The 22,746-nt window shown below is 42.2% G+C and overlaps 1 protein-coding gene across 1 annotated transcript in view; it reads left to right on the top strand.

The window, feature by feature from the left end:
* Positions 1-14,859: 14,859 nt before the first annotated feature.
* PRMT8 (protein arginine methyltransferase 8) overlaps positions 14,860-22,746 on the top strand; it is a 62,674-nt gene continuing 54,787 nt past the window's right edge. Inside the window, exon 1 of the mRNA XM_087855909.1 lies at positions 14,860-14,868. Within this exon, the coding sequence (XP_087712035.1) occupies positions 14,860-14,868 (9 nt within the window). The remainder of the gene's footprint in view (positions 14,869-22,746) is intronic.

A 22,746-nucleotide genomic window follows, 5' to 3' on the forward strand; every position in this document is an offset into this window, starting at 1 on the left:
TCCATACTGCCTTAGATTAGACCCTCATTATCTCTTGTCTGAGCCACTGTAACTGGCTTCCTTCTTCCAAGCTTCTGCTCTTGCTCTTTGCCAGTCCATTGGCTACACCAAAGCACGATGCCTGTGTTACAGAAGGACTCAGTGAATGTTCGTGGAATGAATGAATGAGTGAATGAGTCATGGGTAGAGATTGCCTACTCAGAGGAGCAATGAAAGGTGATTGTTCTGCAGCTGGTTGCCTTTGTGAGTTAACGTTAGGGATCACCATTCTCTATCTTATTTGGTCTTGATGGTGATGGTTGGGTATTAAATAATTTTAGGATGAGGTCTTAGGGATTTGGGAGACCTTGCTTGCTATGGGACAGGTCTTTTCTGAGGCTGTCCTTGACCCTGAGAGTATTGCAAAATAAAGAATCAGGGAGTTTGAGGTTCTCAGTTGCTCTGCATTTACTATGTAGCATTATTCTTTGGGATGGAGAAGAACAAAGATTATGATAGAGAGTGAATCTGAAGAAGGAGCTGAATCCATGAGGAAGTATCCTGGTAGTTCCTTACGTGAAACATTGTTCAACACCCCCAGCATCACCCAATTCCCTCAAAAAGTTCTAATGTGAGCTTCCATGGCCTCTTTCTTCCTCTTTCCCTTGTGACAGAATGGTTTTATCCCGGAGGTGCTGGAAGCCTTTTGCCAGCTCTCTGACTCGTAAACCAAATCTAGTTTGAGCCTATTTAACAGATAATTCCCATTTAAGTTTCCCTTGTATTTCAGCTTGCATAGGGATTTTACATTTAGGTTGAGTAGCTGGCTAGGTGACCCTAGTAAGTCCCTCAGGCTATTTGGCCTGAGTTAATAACATCTTACATGCAGCCAGGGGACAGGACTTCATGACTCGTTGAGGTCCCTTGCAGGTTTCCATCTGTTAATTTTACTTTTCCAGCTGCAGGTTTTAGTGAATATAATTGTGCTCTATACTTGTATGTGCTATCTTCTCTTTCCATGGTAATCTTCCTGTGATGTCTTCTATACTTTGTTGTGCCCTGATCTTTTTGAAGAGCTGGCTACTTGCTTCTAGGTCACTTCGCCTTCAGTGTCAGGAAAATGCATCACTTCAGTCCCTTTCAAGGGTTCTGGAGATGAGAACCAGGATATGAGAAAAGAAAGCACCAAAAGTTACCAGTCTTAGGAAAATATTTAGTAGCAACTATTTTAATTCAGTCCATCGCTTCAGCAGATCCATTCCCTACAGTATATTGTTTTGCAGTAGTTTGTTCTGTCCAATTTTAGATAATGAATAATCACAATTATATCAGGTATTGCTCTAGTGGTTTCCTCCAAGGAGCCTAGGGTGACTTAGAACATCTTGGAATTCTTTTCCAGCCCCCACATCTGAAGGATAAGGCAGAGCCAGGTGGAAAATGAGGGCAGGAGTGAGAGTGACTCTTTTTCAGATGGGGAGGCTCTGAAGAGAGGTGCTTTGTTAAGGTCAGAGAGTTAGTTTCAAGGCCAGAGCCAGGCTCTAGGTACTGATGGTCTTGTGCATCAGGTTACTGTGTTTATTTTCCAAGCTCTGCTAAATTCATCCTGTCTTTTCTGCTTACTGCAAGGTAGTCTCTTATCCCCTACAGAAAGCCAAAGAGTTCAGTTTTCTCCATGCTTGGTGCCTAGTTAGCTCAGTGTCAGAGCCCTGGCTAGGAATCGAACCTGGATCTTCTGGCTCACCTTGCCAGGAGGGCCAGTGACCAGACTGACGTTGGGGTGTGGCTTGCATTCTAGGCTGCAGGATGTGGTCTGAATCCATTAGCTCTTTCAGTGGAGATCACCAATATGAGTTGGATTAGGGGTCAACCTGCCTCAAGGTGGGGGTGTAGACCAAAGATGTCTGGAGGCCTTTTTCTAAGTGTACTGGTATCTCACATTTGTTCCTCCAGTTTGCTCTCCATCCTTCTTCACCCTGATTTGTGCCCTGTGACTAAATTATAATGGATTGTATCAATAAGCTCCCTTTCCCAGCTCCCCCAGGCCTCTGGCTGGTAGAGTTCCACCAGAGAGGAGCAGAGCAGATCAGAGAAGCGAGGGGAGTGAAGTTAGAGTAGTTATTCTTCCAGCTCCTTCCCTATGGGGTCACTGTCTACTCTTTTTCAAAACTGAAGCTTTCATGTAGACCTCTCCATATAGGCATCACCATCTTTGGGTTCCAGTAGCTTCTCTCCTCTTGCCTCCTTACAGCTAGAGGTCATCACACAGCTCCTGTGTTACCAGTCCTATGGTACTGCCACTGTAGCTTCCACTGAGCTACTTTTACAAACAGAAATGCTTGATGGCATTCATTGAGTACTTTCTACACTCTAAGCACCTTTCGAAGCTCTTTGCATGGACTATTGAATTTAATTCTTAAATGATCTTCTGAGTAGATACTAATAATGTCCCCAGTTTACAAAGGAAGGAACTGAGACAGAAGAGTTTAGTAAATTTCATAAGGTCACATAACTAGTACGTGCTGGACCCTGGTTCCAAACATGTATAGTCATATACCAGAGCCCAAATTCCCACTGGTTACCAATGTGGTCCCTGGACCAACCAAATCAGCATCATCAGGGAACTTGTTAGAAATGCAAATTCTCAACCCTACTTCAGACCTACTGAATCAGAGATTCTAGGGGTGGGTCCTGCAATCTATTCTTCGGGTGATTCTGATGCCCACTCACGTTTGAGAACCACTGCTCTGCACTGAACCTGCACATGGGGTACATGTATCTAAACACTCATCACTTTCTTTGAGAGCAATTCACTCTCTCTGTACCCTGAGATTTATGTGGTTGAACTAACATGGCCAACTTCCATTCTCTAGCCTATCCTAGGCTGCCTTAAATACCATGCATTTCCCTTGGTTTTGGCAGTTTCTATCTTCTGTATTTTGGTTATTCTGATCAGCCAGAAGCTCAGGTTCCCCTCATGGTTGGCTTCTCAGGGCTGTGTACCTTTTTGCTCTGGCTTTGTCTTTCAATGACCTTCTCCTTTTTCCAAGCCTCAGCTCTCTAGTTGTGAAAACAACAGTGATAAATAATGGGAAGACATGAACCAAACCTGCTGATAGTTTCTTTCTTTTAGCCTCATAGAGGCCAGCATTTAAAAATCAAGACATTTCTAATCAGAAGATAATGTCATGGGACACTGGCCACCTCTTAGAGAAGGTGCCCATCCTCTCCCTGCCATACTCCACTGCTTACCCGTGGTGGGTGTCATCACCTATATTCACACACTCCACTAGTTCATGTCACCACCTTGGTCCCCTTGGACATGCCTTTCTATCCTTGGGCTCCATTGTATTGAATCTAGTCCCTTCTCTTTCTATAGATGGGAATCCAAGGCCAGAGAGGGTAAAGGCTGACTCAAGGATGCACAGTGAGTTAGTGGCAAGCTGGTACCAGAAATAAGAGCTGTTGGATCTAAGCATGGCCCTAAGTGGGATGACTTCAAATGGAAAATGTTTTGGGCAGGGGCTGTCTTTGCTGGCCCCATAGCTCAGGATCTTGACCTTGGAGCAACACTGCCTCTCCTAAGTCTGTGTTAAAATTTGGGAGGCAGCTTCCTTTGGGCTTGATTCCATGTTCTTTAAATTTCTAACACAATGACCTGAAATAAGAATTATAGATTCTTTCTTCAAAAGATGGGTATCAAGGTCATGTGAAAATAGTGAAAGTGCACTTAGCATAGTACCTGGTTAACATGGTAGCTGTTGTTTTGTTTGTGGTGGTGAGTGTTGATCAGGATTGCTACATGCTCACCTGTTTTGAGTGAATTCAGAAAAGAAGACCTGGTTTGTGTGTCAAAGTTAAGCCCAAAGAGATCTGAGGCCACATATGGGCCCCTTTCACCTGGGAGGACACCTAGGGAACGGAAGGGGAAACTGGACTCAGAAATCCTGCCTACAGCCAACTCTGACAGCATGGAAGTCCTGACTTCTGTCATTTACTGACATCAGGGACCTAGGGGGAAGACACTTAAATTCCAAGCCTTAGTCTTCTCTCCAGGGACATTTGTCCACCCATCCACCCATTTATCCATTTAATTAGTTGTTCCTCCAACAAGCATTTACTGAGAATGAACTACATGCCAGCCCCATGTCATGCATTGTGATAAGCCCTGGGGATGCAACCAAGTAAGAAACAGTCCTTGCTTTTGAGGAGTCAAACAAGATACCAGCCATTACAAGGGAATTGTGGAGACTGACGGAGGGGTGCCAAGGGAGCATCGATAGAAGGATGCTGTTGGGGACGCGTGGATGGTTCAGTCGGTTAAAGCATCTTCCTTCAGCTCAGGTCATGATGCCAGGGTCCTGGGATTGAGTCCTGCATCAGGGTCCCTGCTCAGTGGGAATCCTTCTTCTCCCTCTGCCTGCTGCTCCCCCTGCTTGTGCTCTCTCTCTCTCTGTGTGTCTCTCGAAGAAATAAATGAATAAAATCTTTAAAAGAAAAAAAAAGGAAGGGTGCTGTTGGGGGAAAAAGGACAAGACTTGTAATTTAAAACAAGACTTCACCATTTGCTAAAAACTGCAATGCAGGAAAAAGAGGCAAGTTATGCCCCCTGAAGGCTGTATGCTTCAATTCCCTCTGTTCCTTAACATTTCTTAACACCATAGGCTTTCTTTTATACACAGATGAAGCCTAAGCCTTCTCCTCACTTGTCTTGCAGTTAGGCAGGAGAGGAATTTCATGACATTCACGAGGGGAAGGGACTATGGCACTCTTGGAGGGGGAAATCCCATGATTCTTTTTTTTTTAATTTTATTTATTTATGTGAGAGAGAGACAGAGAGACCATGAGTGGGGGGAGGGATAGAGAGAGAGGGAGAGGGAGAGGGAGAAGCACACTTCTCGCTGAGTGGGGAGCTCTCCAGGGGGCTCGATCCCAAGACCCTGAGATCATCACCTGAGCTAAAGTCAGAAGTTTAACTGACTGAACCACCCAGGTGCCCCAATTCCATGACTCTTAATACGAGATCTTGGGACCCTCTGATTAGTAACCTTAAAACGCTGTCCTTAAAAGGAATCTTGTAAAGCATTGACCTGTCATTCTGTGGAGATTTATCTTTCTCTGATAGGCAGATTGCATGTTCTGTGACCAATTTCTTTAGGACGGAGTTTAATGTGGTGGGGAAGGTGATCAAAGAAGACTTGCTATAGGGAATGATATCTGAGTCTCTTTGAAGGCTTATTGCAGTTGTCCAGGTGTGGGTCGGGCAGATATGTGACAGTAGACAGGGAGGAGCTAGTGATTCTAGGCAGAAGAATAGCAGGTACCAAGGCCAGGAGGCCTGGGCACAATGCATCAGGGGACACAGAGAAGGGCAGTAGGACTGGAGCAGCATTTGAGGAGGAACCTGAGGAGTAGACATGGCTCAAATCATGGCGGAGAGTAGAGAACTGTAATTCTTGGTAACAAATTTGGACTTTACCTGTAAGGACTGGTAACACCAGCTTCTGCTTAGGCCTCATGAACAGAGTGTTTGCTAACAGCTAACCCAGTTTTCCTGGGCTCTGGAGTGCTTGGCCTCCTTCGAGATAAAGCAGGGCAGAACAGGACATTCATGTGGGGGAACATCTGAGAGCCAGCACAGAGTGGGGTCAGAGTCAAACATGGACAGGTGGCAAAATGTGCCCTGGGGGCTCTCTGGGATGGAGCTGCCTGGTGTGGGGTGAGAGTGGGCCTGCAGGACTGACTTCCAACTGCTCCATCACAGCTATTCAGCCCTTTTCTTTGCATAGGTCCCCCCAGACACCTTGTCAAGGGAATCATTCATTTATTTGCTCATTCATTTATGCTTTCAATGAATATTTATTGAACACTCACTCGGTGTCAGGCACAGTCTGGTGCCTGCATTTATAGAGCTTTCATTGTATGGGGAAGACAGACATAAAACAAATATCCAAACTATTATTGGCACCAGTAAAAATGAAGCAGGTAAAGGAATAGGATGGAGGTGGGGTGTTTGCAAAAAGGGTAACCTGGAGAGGCCACTCTGCAAAAGTGAGATTCGAATAAAGACCTAAATGAAGCAAATGAGGGAACCATTCAAATATATGGACAAAGCAGCTGTGCGAAGTTCCTAGGTGGGGGCAATTTTGGGTGTATGAGCAGTAGAATGAAGTCCAAGCTGACAGAGAAGAAATAGCAGGAGGGTGTTGGAGAAGTTGCAGGTCTTTATAGGTAGAAAGGGGATGCAAAATTTGGGGATAAAAGCTTAGAACCCAGAACACTGAGGGGATGTCAGTTGGACTCTGGGCCTTCCTACTTTTCCTTCAGCACATGGCCTTCCTTTGCTTCTAGATACTACCTTTCCCAGGCTCCAGGACCCATAGGTGTTCCTCGGGCAAATGGTCTCTCCATCCTGTGCTCTTTCTCTTTCCTATCATTATTCCTTTTTCCTGCTTCAACTTTATTAGTAATGAAGGTGCCATTTTGTTCTGCTTTCTCTCAATTTTTTTCTTGTTCTTCTTTTTTATCAAGTATAGTTGACATACAACATAGTAATTCAACAAGTCTGTACATCATACTATGCTCACAAGTGTAGTTAGCATGTATCATCATACAACACTATTGACTATATTCCTTTTGCTGTTCCTTTCATCCCCCTAACTTATTCATTCCATAACTGGAAGCCTGTACGTCCCACTCTCCTTCACCCGTTTTGTCTATTCCCCCACTCCCGTCCCCTCTGGCAACTATCAGTTTGTTCTCTGTGTTTATAAGTCTGTTTCTGCCTCTGTCTGTTTGTTCACTTATTGTTTTTTTTTTATTCCACATATAAAGGAAATGACATAGTATTTCTCTTTCTCTACCTGACTTATTTTACGTAGCATAACGCCCTCTGGTCCATCCACATTGTCTCCGATGGCAAGATCTCATTCCTTTTTATGGATGAGCTATATTCCATTGTGTGTGTGTGTATATATATATACACACACACACACCATACCATATGATATTCATATTCATTAATCTGGGGATGGACACTTGGGTTTCTTCCATAGTTTGGCTATTGTGAATAATGCTGCAATAAACATAAGGGTGCATGTATCTTTTCAAATTAGTGTTTTTGTTTTCTTTGGGTAAATAACTGGTAGTGGAATTGCTGGATCATTTCATATTTCTATTTTTAATTTTGAGAAGCTTCTGCGCTGTTTTCCCCAATACTTCTTCCAATTTGCATCCCCACCAGCAGTGCATGAGGATTCCCTTTTCTCCACATCCTCATCCACACTTGTTATTTCTTATCTTTTTTATACTAACCATTCTGACAGGTGTAAGCTGGTACCTTATGTGGTTTTGATTTACATTTCCCTGATGATTAATGATGTTGAACATCTTTTCATGTGTCTATTGGCCATCTGGATGTCTTCTTTAGAAAAATGTCTATTCAGGTCCTCTGCCCGTTTTTAAATTGGATTACTTGGGTTTTTTTTGTTTTGTTTTGGTGTTAGTTGTACAAGTTCTTTATATATTTTGGATATTAACTCCTTATTATCTGTATCATTTGTAAATATATTCTCCCATGCAGTAGGTTGCCTTTCCATTTTGTTGATGGTTTTCCTTCACCATGCAAAGACTTTTTATTTTGGTATGATCTCAATAGTTTATTTTTGCTTTTGTTTCCTTTGCCTGAAAAGACATATGCAGTAAAATGTTGCTAAGGTTGATATCAAAGATACTGTTTATATTTTCTTGTAGGAGTTTTATAATTTCAGGTCTCACATTTAGGTCTTTAATCCATTTTGAGTTTATTTTTGTGTATGATGCAAGAAAGTGGTCCAGTTTCATTCTTTTGCATGTAGCTGACCAGTTTTCCCAGCACCATTTCTTGAAGGGACTGTCTTTTCCTCATTGTATATTCTTACTTCCTCTGTTGTAGATTAATTGACCATATAAGCATGGGTTTATTTCTGGGCCTTTTGTTCTATTTCATTGATCTATGTGTCTATTTTTTGTGTCATGCCATACTGTTTTGATTATTATATCTTTGTCTTTCCCATCATTATTAAAATGTACTTTCTTCCTCCTTCCAGGAATGAAGAGACGTGATGAGTGAGTTTACACTAAGATGTTAATTTAGACAAGTAAATGCTTTATGTGTCATATTAAACCCAATAGCACATAACATAAAACTTACTATCTTAACATTTTTAAATGTACAGCCCAGTAGTATTAAGTACATTCACATTGTTGTGCAAACGACACTACCATTCATCTCTGGAACTCTTTCATCTTGCAAAACTGACTCTATACCCATTACGCAATAACTCACCATGTTCCCCTCCCCCTCCAGACCCTGGCAACCGCCATTCTACTTTCCGTCTCTGTGATTTTGACTACTCTAAGTACCACCCTACTCTAAGTATGGGTGGAATGATACAGTATTTGTCTTTTTTGCGACCGACTTCTTTCATTTAGCATAAAATCCTCAAGTTCATCCAGCTATAGTAATTGTCAGCATTTCCTTTCTTTTTAAGACTGAATAATATTCCATTTTATGTATAGATCACATTTTGCTTATCCATTCATTCATTGATGGACACTTGGGTTGCTCCTACATTTTAGCTTTATGAATAATGGTTGTACAAATATCTGTTCAAGACTCCATTTTCAATTCTTTTGACTATATACCTGGAAGTGGAGTTGCTGGATCATATGGTAATTCTATTTTTAATTCTTTGAGGAAATGCCATATTCTTTTCTATAGTGGCTACATCATTTTACATTCCCACTAACGGTGCACAAGGGTTCCAATTTCTCCACATTCTTGCCAACTTTTGTTATTTTCTTTTTCTTTCCTTCTTTTTAAAAAATATTAGCCATCCTAATGAATGTGAGGTAGTATCTCATTGTACTTTCAATTTCTATTTCATTAATAATTGGTTCTATTTGGTTTTGCTTCATATATTTTGCATATCTTTTATTAGATGAATATGCATTTGAAATTATGTTCTCTTCATGAATTGATCTTAATCATTATGAAAATATCCTCTTTTTCCTGATATTGGCTCTTATATCTATTTTGTCTTATATTAATATAGCTACTTTAGCTTTCCTTTCATTAGAGTTAACACAGTATACCATTTTTATTTATTTTCTTTTTCTTTTTTAAATTTTTTATTATGTTATGTTAGTCACCATACAATACATCATTGGTTTTTGATGTAGTGTTCCATGATTCATTGCTTATATATAACACCCACTGCCCCATGCAGTATGTGCCCTCCTTAGTACCCATCACTGGCCTAACCCAGTCCCCCACCCTCCTCCCCTCTGAAACCCTCAGTTTGTTTACCAGACTATGGACTCTAGTATACCATTTTTCATCCTTTTACTTTTTTATGCTAAAAGAAGTTTCAAATAGGGTGGCATATGGCTGTGTTTCAATCTAATATGACAACCTTTGCTTTTTAATTGGGGTGTTTAGATCATTTATATTTAATGTAATTATTGATGCTATTGGGTTCAAATCTACCATCTTGCTATTTGTTTCCATATCATTTATCTGTACTTTGTTACCTTCACCCTTTTTTTCAACTTTTTTTGGGGGGTTAATACATGAGTATTTTTAATAATTTCATTTTATACCCTTTCCTGATTTACTGTCTATAACATTTTGTGCTTTTATAAAGTGGCTGCTTTAGACTTTGTAGTATATATATTTAATTTATCACAGTCTATCTTCAAGTAAAATTACAGTACCTCACATAGATTATAAAATCTTATAAGAGTATAATTCCATTTTCCCCTTCTGGCCTTTGTTTACTGCTACTATACATTTTATTTCTTTTTTTTTTTTAAAGATTTTTTATTTATTTATGTGACAGAGAGACAGCCAGGGAGAGAGGGAACACAGCAGGAGAGTGAGAGAGGAAGAAGCAGGCTCCCAGCGGAGGAGCCCGATGTGGGACTCGATCCCGCAACGCCGGGATCACGCCCTGAGCGGAAGGCAGACGCTTTAACGACTGCGCTACCCAGGCGCCCCTATACATTTTATTTCTATACATGTTATAAATACCATAAGACATTGTTTGGTTTTTTTTTTGAAGACATTTAAATAATAAGAAAAACTTTTTTTTAATATTTACCCATTTGCAGAGCACTTCATTCTTGACATAGATCCAAATTTCTATCTGATGTCATTTTCCTTCTGCCCACAGAATGTCCCTTAACATTTCTTATAGTGTGGGCCTGAGGATGATGAAATCTTTCAGCTTTTGTAAGACTTAAAAAGTTTTTATGTTGCCTTTGTTTATTTATTTATTTGAAAGAGTGAGCGAGAGAGAGAGAGAGACAGAGAGAGAGAGCATGACCCAGGGGAGGGTAAGGGAGAAGCAAACTCCCTTGCTGAGCAGAGAGCCCAACACGGGGCTTGATCCCAGGATCCTGAGACCATGACCTGAGCTTAAGGCAGATGCTTAACCAACTGAGCCACCCAGGCACCCCATATGTTGCCTTTATTTTTAAAGATATTTCATTGGGTATAAAATTATAAGTTGAGAGTTTTTCTTTTTTCTTTTCAGTACTTTAAAGACGTCGCTGTCCTGTCTTCTGGACTGTGTTGTTACTTATAAGTTGGCTGTCATTATTTTCTTTGTTCTGTATATAGAATCTCTTTTCCTCCTTCTGGCTGTTTTTAAGATTTTCTATTTATCAGTGGTTTTAACCAGTTTGAATATGATGTAACCTTTTTTAAATTTTATTTTTCAAGATTTTATTTATCTATTTGAGAGAGAGAGAGGGAGAGAGTGAGCACAAAAGAGAGCACAGCAGATGGGTAGGGAGAGGGAGAAGCAGACTCCCTGCTGAGCAGGGAGCCCAATGCAGGGCTTGATCCCAGCACCCCAGGATCATGACCTCAGCTGAAGGCAGATGCTTAACTGACTGAGACACCCAGGTGCCCCAGTTATGATGTAACTTGGTGTAATTTTTTCTGCTTTGTATTTCTTTTCCTCAGGGTTTGTTGAGTATCTTGGATCTGCAAATTTATGGTTTTTATTATTTGGAATTTTTCAGCCATTATTCCAATATTTCTTTAACTATTTTTCTGTTTCCCCTTTCTTTGGCTGCTACAATCACATGTGCACTAGGACACCTGAAGTTGTCCCACAGCTCACTGATGCTCTGTTTAACTTTATTTAATTATTCAAATATAATTAACATGCAGTGTTGTATTCGTTTCAGGTGTACCATATAATGGTTCAACAATTTCATACATTTCTCAGTGCTCATCAAGATAAGTGTACTCTTTGTCCCCCTCACCCATTTCACTAATCCTCCCATCCACCTCCCCTTTAATAACTATCAGTTTGTTCTCCATACTTAAGAGTCTGTTTTTGTTGTTGTTGTTCTTTTTCCCCTTTGTTTGTTCATTTGTTTTGTTCCTAAATTCCACATATGAGTGAAATCGTATGGTATTTGTCTTTCTCTGTCTTATTCCACTTAGCATTATATTCTCTAGGTCCATACATATTGTTGAAAATGGCAAGATTTCATTCTGTTTAACTACTTTATAGTTTTTTTTCTTTGTGTTTTATTTTAGATAGTTTTTATTGCCTTGTGTTAGGTTCACTAATACTTTCTTCTATAATGTTTAATCTGCTATTAATCTAATCCAGTATATATTTTTCATCACATATAATTTTTATGTCTAGAAGTTCAGTTTGGGTCATTTTTCTATCTTTCATGTCTCTACTTATGAGGTTTAATTTTTCATCTAGTTTCTCGTACACATGAAATAGTTCCAATAACAATTTTAATGACCTTGTCTACCAATTCTGTCATCTATCTCCTTTCTGGGTTGATTTCATGAGACTGGCTTTTCTCCTCATTATAGGTAGTATTTTTGCATTTCTTTGGTTAGTCTGATAATTTTTAACTGAATGGCAAACACTGTGTAATCCAGACCTTGGGATATTGTTGGGTCCTGGATGTTTTTTGATATATTTTATTTCTAGGCTTTGTTCTGGGATGCAGTTAAATTACTTGAACAGTTTAACCCTTTCAGGTGTTGCTCTTAAGTTTTGTTTGGTGGAATTAAAGCAGTCTTTAGTCTAGAGCTAATTTCCACCACTAAGGGAAAAATAACCTTTTTCTGCATATTCATGAATTATGAAGTTTTCCACTCTGGCTCAGGGGGGCAAGAAGTATTCCTGTCCCTCTGTGAGAACAATGAATCAGTCCCTCTGTCTTCTCAGTAGTTCTTTTCCTGGCAACAGGTAGCTTCTTCACATGCATGGTTTGATCCACCTCAGCTGAAGACTTGAGGGAAATTGTCTCCAGATCTCCAAAGCCCCCCTCCCTGCAGTCTTCTACCCTCCAGTATTTTGCCTTGCGAACTCTCACTGCCCTGCTATCTCCAGAGTCCCACCTCTATCTCTTCCACTAAGACAGATTTCCACTCCCTACACTGTAGCCTGGATACTCACACTAGGCAATAAGCTGGGCTATTGTAAGAGTCACCTTTTTTGTTTGCCATCTCAGGGATGCAGTTTTTCATTGCCTCATTTCAATGTCTTGAAATTGTTATTTCTCATGTTTTGCCTGCCTTTTTAACTGATCATGGGCATTGTCTGGGAATGTTTTTAAAAACCCAGATTCCTGGAATCTGTCATTGGCCAGTTTGAGGCCACCTTTGGAGAAGGGGCCAAATATATACCGGATGGCTGACATTGTTCTTTTTCTAACTGGAATGCCAGTATTTCCTGTACAAACTTGCATCAGAATCTCTGATTAAAGGAGTCAGTCTCTTCTGCTCAGGATCTGAGTGGAAATACATTTATTTGGAGTAAATGGGTTTGCTAGAACTAGATAGAAAGTGTCTGGAGGAGTCCATAGAAACCAAGTGAGAAGCTAGTTGGTGTGGCTGTGCTCTTGACAAACATTTTCTTTCTTATGTACGGACTCTGTAGCTCACTTTTCTTCAGCCATCAGGTTAATGGCCAGATTATGGGGCCTGAGGCTCTGTGAGGGTCAGACCAGGTATGCTATATGGGCTGAATCTGTCAGTCAGCTTCCCTGAGCCACAGTATCATTACCTGCAATTCTGGCCTTGCACTACTTGGTGTGAAGAGATTGTTGGGAAAATATCTAACAGATACGCTTGAATCTGTACTTGAAACCACTTGTAGTCTGTACAGATGAAATTATGAGTGCTTAGTAAATCCATTCTATATTTGAAAGATATTTTCTTCTCCTAGAAATCTCAGAAGATCAGGAGATAAGACACTTCTTGATAAAGACATTTGGAGTACCATTGAACCCTCCAAAGAGTGTTAAGTATTATTAAGATTCTGATAATTATTTTTCTCAGTTTTGTCTTTCTTCCTGCTATCTCTCCACCCTCTCAAGGGGAATGATAGGTCTCTGATTACATGGTGGGAAAAAGTCTCCTTCACTTCACTTTCATAACATATTTATGAAGGGCAACATTGACCCAATTGAAGTGTAAGGATACTGTAACCAACACATCTTTATTGAGCTGCAGCTTTATGCCAAGTATTAAAGGAGAAACAATAACACATAGAATCTGGTTACTAGTCTGAAGAAATTTACTTCTTGATTGTAGAAGCAACACCTACAATTGTGAGACCATTTGTCAACAAAATAACACAGAATGTAACCAGTAGTTTTAGACCAGCAGATGCCATATGAACTCAGAATAGGAGTAGAAGAGACCAGGTGTCAGGGGCTGGAAAAAATTACTGACTTTCCACGATGGCCATGTTCCTGAAGAAAGCAATCGTGTAATACTCAGAAAGCTCCAAGGAAGGGGAGGGCAGAATAGAGCCTAGAGAGTGGACAATGTGGAGAGGGAGGACCAGAGTCAGGCAGGCAGAAGAACAGAATGCTAAGGGTAGCCAAAGCCACTGTGTCTAGTGCCAGAGAAGAGCCTAGAGGACATCCAAAAATAGCGTAAAGGCATAGATTCAGATTGCCACAGAGGGAAGTCTCATACTCCTTTACCACACTTTAGAATTTCCTGCAAATATTTACATACTCAGCATCTTTTAGTCATCACAGTAGGCTCGTGAAAGAAGTGGGAAACATAATTGTTGTCATTTGACAGAAAAATTAACTGAGGGTAGGAAAGGCTAAATTGCTTTTGCATAGTGAGCTGAATAGGACAAGAACGAACTAAGACAAGAACCCACAGATGTTCCATCTGTACAACCTCTGCCTGATACCCTCTGCCTCCATGGATGACCCAGTCTGGGGTGGGGAATCATGAGCCCAGCTCAGGTCCTACAGGGATGATTTGACCCAAATATGAAACCAAAGCTTAGTCCAACTCTGGGTGAGGTGTGGGTGTGAGGACATTGGCTGTGTCTTTCTGCACATGTGCCTGTACAGGAAAGTGGAGAAGGAAGCCAAGTGCTTGGTGACCTCTTTCAAGTCAAAGGAGAGAAAAAGGCTCTTGTTGCCTTGGGGAGGGGAAGGGAGGAAGTAGGGGGGGAAGTCTGCTTTTTAAGCCCATTAAGGAGGAAGAGCCAGGAGCCAAGCATCCAATTAACCTGACATCTCTTGCAGCCAAAATATCTGAGGATATAAGAAGAGAATTTAATATGTGGAGGCTTGGGAGAAAAGTGACTAATAGCTGGAAAACAGCCCCAGTTTATTTAAAAAATAGGTCAGGCCCAACAAATCCAATAGATTCCTTCCCAGCAGTTACTGATCCAGGAGACAGAGGGAGTGCCGTGTGGGTGCAATGCCATTTCGATTTGAAGCAGGCACTGCTGTTGTACCACAAAGAGACAGCCAGGGGCTGACGGGAAGCACCCAGACACCGTGCACAGCTGCCGAGGACTGCCCTTTGAGTTGAGGCACATCATGGCCCTGGTAATGACAGCAAGTTAGGGACTGGCCCAAAGGCCTAAAGGTGGCACAGCTACACTCAATCCCAGCTCTTTCTCTGTGGGAGCAAAGGTGATTTCTGTGAACTGCTGCTGCCTCTGGTCCAGGTGTCCTTGGCCCGGCTCGGACATTGTCGGGGGTATCACAGTAGCACCAAGGCAATGCCAGGCTGGCCCTGGGGACTGCATTAGGGGTCAGAGAGTAATGGAGAAGGCAGGTAGCTGTCCTCGGCTCTGTCTGGACCAGGATTTCATAGGCATCAGTAGGGAAGCTTGATAAATGTGCAGCTTGTTGGGTCTCACCCCCACAGTCTCTGACTCCATCAGTCTGGGGTGTGGCCTAAGACCAATCCCAAGGTGGTTAAGGCAGATTTTAATAGAGAAACACTGTCCTAAATCAGAGTCCCCCAGATGGTTTCCTCAGAACATTAATTTCTAGAGATGTTTATAGAGCTCTCAGAAAAAAAAAAAAAAGGATGTCACAGCCATAAGTTGGTAGCAATAGACACCCTAACTCCCTCTTAGAGAGTCACAATTTGTTTTAACAAATTAGAGATTTAAAAGTATTGCAATTAAGAAACCTCTTTACATTTTTCAGTATGTACATATATCAAATCATTATGTTGTACCTTAAACTTACATGTTATATGTCAGTTATACTTCAAGAAAGCTGGGGGAAAAAATGAAAAGAAATCTCTTTAGCTTATTTGTCCAAACTTACTTGACCATGGAACCCCTTTTCTAGGAATATCTATTTTGTGGAATACAACGCGGAAAAATGTAACTCTAGACCAGTGGAGCTCAAACTCTGTGATACATCAGAACCCCATGGATGCTTGTTGGAACAGATTGCTAAACCCTACCACAGAGATTATGATTCAGTGGTTTCTGGTAAAGGCTAAGAATTTGCATTTCTTACAAGCTCTCAGGAGATGCTGATGCTGGTGGTCTGGGGACTAGACATTGAAAACCATTGTCTTAGACCCCTCGGTAAACCCTGGCTCAGGCAAGTGTCCTGGCAGGCCTCCTGGCAACATTCCCCAGTGCAAAGCATTCCCCAATAGAAAAGTGGGGCCTGAGAATAGTGGGTGGTAGGACCTGAGGGAAGAGGATTCATGGGAGGACAGCCTTGGAGGGAACTTGAGTCTAAAGTAATAAAGCATCTGAAGATGGGTTCTGCTAAGGTGCCAGTCATAGTCAGGGACATTGTAAAACAGGATGATCCCAGTGGGTGACAGCAGCTGACACTCTGTGACATGCATCAGTGCTTGGCCTTGCCCCAGGGGGGTCTAGAGAGAGTCTATGGCTTTAAAGGGCCAACTCTAGTGAGGGACATGAGGGTGACTGTTGACAAATAGTACAGGCCAAGGTGCCCTGGAGGCCAGGTACAGGAAGACAACACAGTCTTGTGGGACCAGCAACATCTAGATCATCTCCCTATCCCCCAGACTTGCAGGTTTCTGACTCCCAGGATGAGAAACCATGAGCTGGCGCTATGTAGTCTAGCACAGCACTTTTTTGTAGGGAGGCTGACTTCGACATTGCTTTGCTGGGACTCATCTTCAGCTTAGATGATAGGAAACATGGCTGCAGAAGAGTAGATATGAGGGTGGAACCAGGGTTGTTTTGGCCAAAGGCAGACATGAAAGCTATATATTTTTTATGTGATCTTGGACAATAGGAGAGGTCCACATGCCCAACAGAGCGCTGTTGCCTGACATTCTACCGTTAGAATTTTCTCCTTTCAGGTAAAGCTCTTGTCCCTATCTAAAGGCAGACGCATGCTGGGTGATTATCAACTACATGGACCACAAGATCACAGTCTTATGAGTAAACATCAAGATGAAGAAAGGGTGTGATGAGAGTCTGAGCGTGACCCTGGGGCAGGGGCCAGATGTGAGCATGGGCTAGGAGAAGGTGCGAGAGAGACAAAGGCATCTGGGGAAAAAGATGTGGTGAGACCTGGCGGGAGGGTCACCCCTCCTCCCACACTCGCCTTTGCCCACCTTGCCATGACACACCCTTGCAGTCCCCTTTCTGTCCCCTCCATAGGACCTCAAGCTAGGCAGGCTGCTGCTGAGGACAGACGACTCAGGTTAGAAAAAGCTCTCTTGACATTTGGAAAACAGAGCAGGATTTGGCTCCTCCAGTGGAGCCTCTTGTTCTCAGGAAAATCGTTTTTACAGCTTGGGCTGGTGCCAGTAAGAGCCATTTATAGCCCAATGGGCTTGGGTTAACTTCAGCTGCCTGGTGCAGAAAGTGATGGCTTCTCTCTGTCCCCTCCTGCCTATCTTCCCCCTTCATATCTTCTTCACCTCCACTCTCCTTCCTTAAGACCTCTTTCGCCTCTCCCCCACCACTCCTTCTCTATTTTCTTAGAGGTTCCAGTTCTGGATTTGCCTGTGTGACCCTAAACACATTCCTTTTCTAATGTGGCCTTCAGTTCCTCCTTCTATAAAGTGGAGCTTACTGTTTGGTCCCTTTTGAACTCAATTACCTTGGAGAGGTACCTACCTCTGCCTACCTTCACTGAGGCATTTTCTTCTTTTTAGTCATTGCCTGTTGACCCTTTTTCTCCACCCAGGACTGGGCTTCCTGTCTAGGCTAGCTTTGCCACCTGTTTCTGAGCACCGTGCTCCTCGCGGTAGCTCAGGTAAGCTTGGTGTGACTGAACTGAGCTAACCAGAGCATCAACGTCAAGAGCATGACTTTGGTGTCCAACAGACATCAGTTTAGGTTCTGGCTCCGTTACTTGTGACCTCTGACTGCATTTTTTGAGCATCAGTTTCTTTGTCTACAAATTTCAGTCCCTCATTGAGTTATTATGAGGATTTTATGAGATGGTGTTTTTATTTTTAAAAAATTTTTTTAATAATATTTTTTTATTTTATTATGTTAGTCATCATATAGTACATCTCTAGTTTTTGATGCAAAGTTCCATGATTCATTACTTGCATATAACACCCAGTGTTTTTAAAGTGCTTAGAACAGTGCCTAGTGTTAGGGATCAATCAATGTTAGGGATCAACCGTCATCATTATCATGACCTATTATTTACCCTTATTTTCAGATGGAAGTGAGTTAGGTTAAAAAGAAAATGGTCTCCCTGAAACCCCCACCCCTGCCCCTTCCCCACCCTTTAAGGACCAGCTCAAATACCACTTCTTCAGGAAGCCATCCTCCTTTTGGTCTCCAGTTTTGGTGTTTCCTCCAGCTTTGATGTTTCCACAACCCTTTATCTTATCTCAGCATTTAGTGGGACCTGGGCCCATTCACCCCAGCAGAATGGGGTGGACTAGGAAGATCATAGATGATTTACTGGAAGAAAAACTGCTAAAGATGCCTTGGGAAAGACCAGGCCTGGAGGCAGGTCACAGTGTCCAAAGAATCCCAATCAGCAGTTGGCACTAAGAGTAGAAGACAAAGTCATAAATCCTGACAGTGACAGGTGAGTCTCAAAAGATCAGGAAAGCAGGCAACACGCTATTCTGAAAATAGTAGTGCCCTGAGCCTGAGGCTTTTGGGAGGAGGTGGGAGAGCAAGGCAGGGCTGTCTGTATGCATTGCAGCACCAAGCATCCCACTGCATCAAGGATGGAACTTGAGAGTAATTTGAACACAGGTCTCATTCTGCAGCACTAGAGGGGTTAAAATGTCTAGTGGGAAGGAACTTGGGCACAGGGAGGAAATTGGAGCTGTGATAGCCACAGCTGTGGGGAGACTGAGGAGCTGAATTTGGGAGTCAGTCTGGCCTCCAACTCCCACTGTGATTCCCAACCGTTGTCAGCCCTCTCGGCCAAAATATACAAGATAAGTTGAAGTTTGAAGGCTGCCTTCACCCAGAGCCTCTGGTTGGCCTATGGAGGAGTCAGAGCTTCTTGACTTCCCAGATGAACCCACCATCATCCTCCAAGACACATTCCCTACATTGTTCAAGTCTTTCCAGGGCCATGGAGGGTAAGCAGATGTGCCAAAGACTGGGTTTTCAGATCCCCTCCAAAGGACCTTCCATTGTGGCCTAACCAACATTGATAGCTTCCACAGAAATATCTGGATTCCTATACTGGTTCGTATATGCCCATATAGGGACCTAGAGGGTTTGTGTACACCTCTGTTCTTCCACAGAACCTGCACAGTGCCTTGCCACCGATAATATTCAGTAGGTATTTATGGAATAAAAAGCAACATCCCAGATAGCTGAATGCATAGGGATCACGGGCCACTGCTGTTTTCCACCCCATTCCCGGCCTCCTGGTGCAGGGCACACCTATCAGCTAATGGGCAGAGTACAAGTCCCCTCTGCAAGAGGCTGAGCCAGGATGACAGCCTTTGGGATCATGGCCTGGGCCACAGTCACCTCTTTGTCCTCATGGTTTGATCTGTGGCTATTGATGTGAATGCCCCCCTCCAATGCATTCACCTGTTTGCCTTATGAATGCAATGTATGCTGCATGGTAGACATTTTGTAAGTTGGCAACTGAGGAAAAAATCTCAGGAACCCTGTGAAAAAGGGAACCTTGGACTCAGAGCTAAGGGGTGCAGGAGGCCCTTGTGATCCTGGTTAGGTATCTTGCCTGGACCAGCTGGGACTTTTTCTCTTCTTAATACCTTTAAATAGAGTCAAGGTTGGGGTCAGTTCATGCATGGAGATTTCTTCAGCTCTAGAAGTGATTGCACAGCTTCCTAGCATGACGTCCTTCTGGATAAGTGAGGATAGATAGAGATTGTCTTTGCTTTGGTGCCGTTGAGTGGCTACTAGAGTGCAGTGCTTGTATCACACATCCTCAGAGGAGGGGCAGTCACAGAACTGGAGGGATGAGGACACATCCTCCCTAAGCCTCTCCCCCAGGTCCCCTGGTGCCTCCAAGGTCCTCAGAGAAGGAAGCTTCTGCCTTCTCTCCCTGGCCCAGCTTCGTTCCCCTCTACCTCCTTCCCTGGTGGGTCTTTCCCAGTGGAGCCCCTTGGCCCCTCTCTGAGCAGATGGTTTCCATCCAGAGTGCCAGCCTTGGCTTCTTTTCAGAGGTCTGGGATCACATTTCTTTTTTTTTTGCCAATATTATTACACTTTGCTCTTTTCGAAAGTAGTACATGTTAATGGCATGCATTTTAGAAAGTATCAACAAGCATAGGAAAGGAAAGAATTAACTGTTTACCATCCAACACCTTGTCATAATCGCCGCCAATGCTGGTGACTTTCTTGAGTCTCCCCTCTTAACACAGGCATGAATAGGTTTTAATTTTAAAAATGTGATCACACTGTCTATTCTTCTCCCACTTGTTCTCCTCAACCCACAGCTTATCGTGATCATATTTCTTTTATTAAACACTCTGCCACAACATTGTAAGCGGATGTATAGCATTCTGTTGTGTGGATGTAGCACAGTTTATGTAGTCAGTTCTATTTCGTGGAACCTCTAGGTTGACTCCTATTTTTGTGTTGTCTGCCATGATTCTTCCCTCAGGACGAATTCCAAAAGAAGTAATTACTAGGTTTAAGGATTGGTGCTTTTAAAGACTTTTAATGCATTTTTATCAAGCTGCCTTCCAGAAAAATCCTCTCTAGAACTATGTAAAGGCACCTCTTTTTCTATAGCCTTTACAAATGTAGTGTTATCATAGCTGTGGGAGGAGTCAAGCTTATTTAATAATTAAAAATGATAACTTTTTGTTTTAATTTGAAGTTATCTGGTGTCTAGGGAGGCTAAATATTTTTGCCTCATCTTCATTTGCCATTTGTGTTTATTTTCATGTGAATTGACCATAAAGATCCTTTGTCCAAAACTAAATAAGGGATGCTGGTTTTCCTCTTACTGGTTTATAAGAGCTCTCTACATATTAAGGGTATTCACTTTCATCCATCTATGTTAGAAACGTACTTCTCAGTTTATAATTTGTCTTTCAATTCTATGTTTATTGACTAGGACTGCACTACTCTCTGCTAGCTAGACTCTTTTCTTATACGACTCAATGGCGTTTAAACTTCACAAATCCAAGTGGAAATTCATTATTGCCCCCCCCCCTTGCCCCACCTGCTCTTCCCGCTGACTTGTTTTTTCCTGTAAATGTCACCACTGTCTTCCTGGTCACCCGGGCTTGAATTGTTGAAGTCATCTTGGGTTCCAATGTTTCTCTTTTCCTCTATATCCCATCACTTGCCAACCCATAGTCAATCTCTGTGGAGATTCGATTTCTGCCCTTTCCCTGGCAGACAGGCCCTCTAACACAATGGTAGTTTCAATTCTCATTATTTCTTTTCTTTTCTTTTTCTTTTTTTTTTTTTTTGGTTCATTGAATTTATTTATTTTTTTTGTTTGTAATAATATTTTTTATTATATTATGTTATTCACCATTCAGTACATCCCTGTTTCTTGACGTAAAGTTCGATGATTCATTAGTTGCGTATAACACCCAGTGCACCATGCAATACATGCCCTCCTTACTACCCATCAACAGCCTATCCCATTCCCCCACCCCCCTCCCCTCTGAAGCCCTCAGTTTGTTTCTCAGAGTCCATAGTCTCTCATGCTTCATTCCCCCTTCTGATTACCCCCCTTTCTTTATCCCTTTCTTCTCCTACCAATCTTCCTAGTTCTTATGTTCCATAGTTGAGAGAAACCATATGATAATTGTCTTTCTCTGCTTGACTTATTTCACTTAGCATTATCTCCTCCAGTGCCATCCATGTTGCAGCAAATGTTGAGAAATCGTTCTTTTTGATAGCTGTATATATGGACCACATCTTCTTAATCCAGTCATCTGTTGAAGGGCATCTCGGCTCCTTCCACGATTTAGCTATTGTGGACAATGCTGCTATGAACATTGGGGTGCATATGGCCCTTCTCTTCACTACATCTGTACCTTTGGGGTAAATACCCAGTAGTGCAATGGCTGGGTCATAGGGTAGCTCAATTTTTAACTTTTTAAGGGACCTCCACACTGTTTTCCAGAGTGGCCGTACCAACTTGCATTCCCACCAACAATGTAGGAGGGATCCCCTTTCTCCACATCCTCTCCAACGTTTGTTGTTTCTTGCCTTGTCAATTTTTGCCATTCTAACTGGCATAAGGTGGTATCTCAATGTGGTTTTGATTTGAATTTCCCTGATGGCTAATGATTTTGAACATTTTTTCATGTGTCCGTTACCCATTTGTATGTCTTCATTGGAAACGTGTCTGTTCATATCTTCTGCCCATTTTATGATTTGTCTATTTGTTACTCGCGTATTGAGTTTGAGAAGTTCTTTGTAGATCTTGGATACCAGTCTTCTATCTGTACTGTCATTTGCAAATATCTTCTCCCATTCCGTGGGCTGCCTCTTAGTTTTTTTGACTGTTTCCTTGGCTGTGCAGAAGCTTTTTATCTTGATAAAGTCCCACAAGTTCATGTTATCTTTTGTTTCTCTTGCCTTTGGAGATGTGTCATGAAAAAGGTGTGTGGCCAATGTCATAGAGGTTGCTGCCTATGTTCTCCTCTAGGATTTTGATGGATTCCAGTTCTCATTATTTCTTGACCGGACTTTGAAAATGGTCTCATAAGTTCATGCCTTTCTTCTATAGCCCAGTCCCTTGACTTGTCATTTCTCCTCCTTGCCCCTCCTGCACACTGCCACCACATTAATCTTTCTAAAGTACAGCTCAACCATGGAACTCTCTGGTAGCAAACCACCAACAACTCCCCATTGTCTCGTACTTAATTACAACCTCTTAGCCTGGCCTTAATTTCCTTTCAGTGGAATCTCCCATTATCTTGGCCAAGTAGCTCCTCAAACAAGCTCACAGCTTTCCCACCTCTTTACCTTTTTGCTCTGGACATCCTCTCTTCCTGGAATTCCCTCCACCATTACCACCTACCAAAACCCATTCAGA

The sequence above is a fragment of the Ursus americanus genome, chromosome 25 (genome assembly GCF_024610735.1).
Source record: "Ursus americanus isolate L20-20 chromosome 25, mUrsAme1.1.p, whole genome shotgun sequence".
NCBI classification, from domain to species: Eukaryota; Metazoa; Chordata; class Mammalia; order Carnivora; family Ursidae; genus Ursus; species Ursus americanus.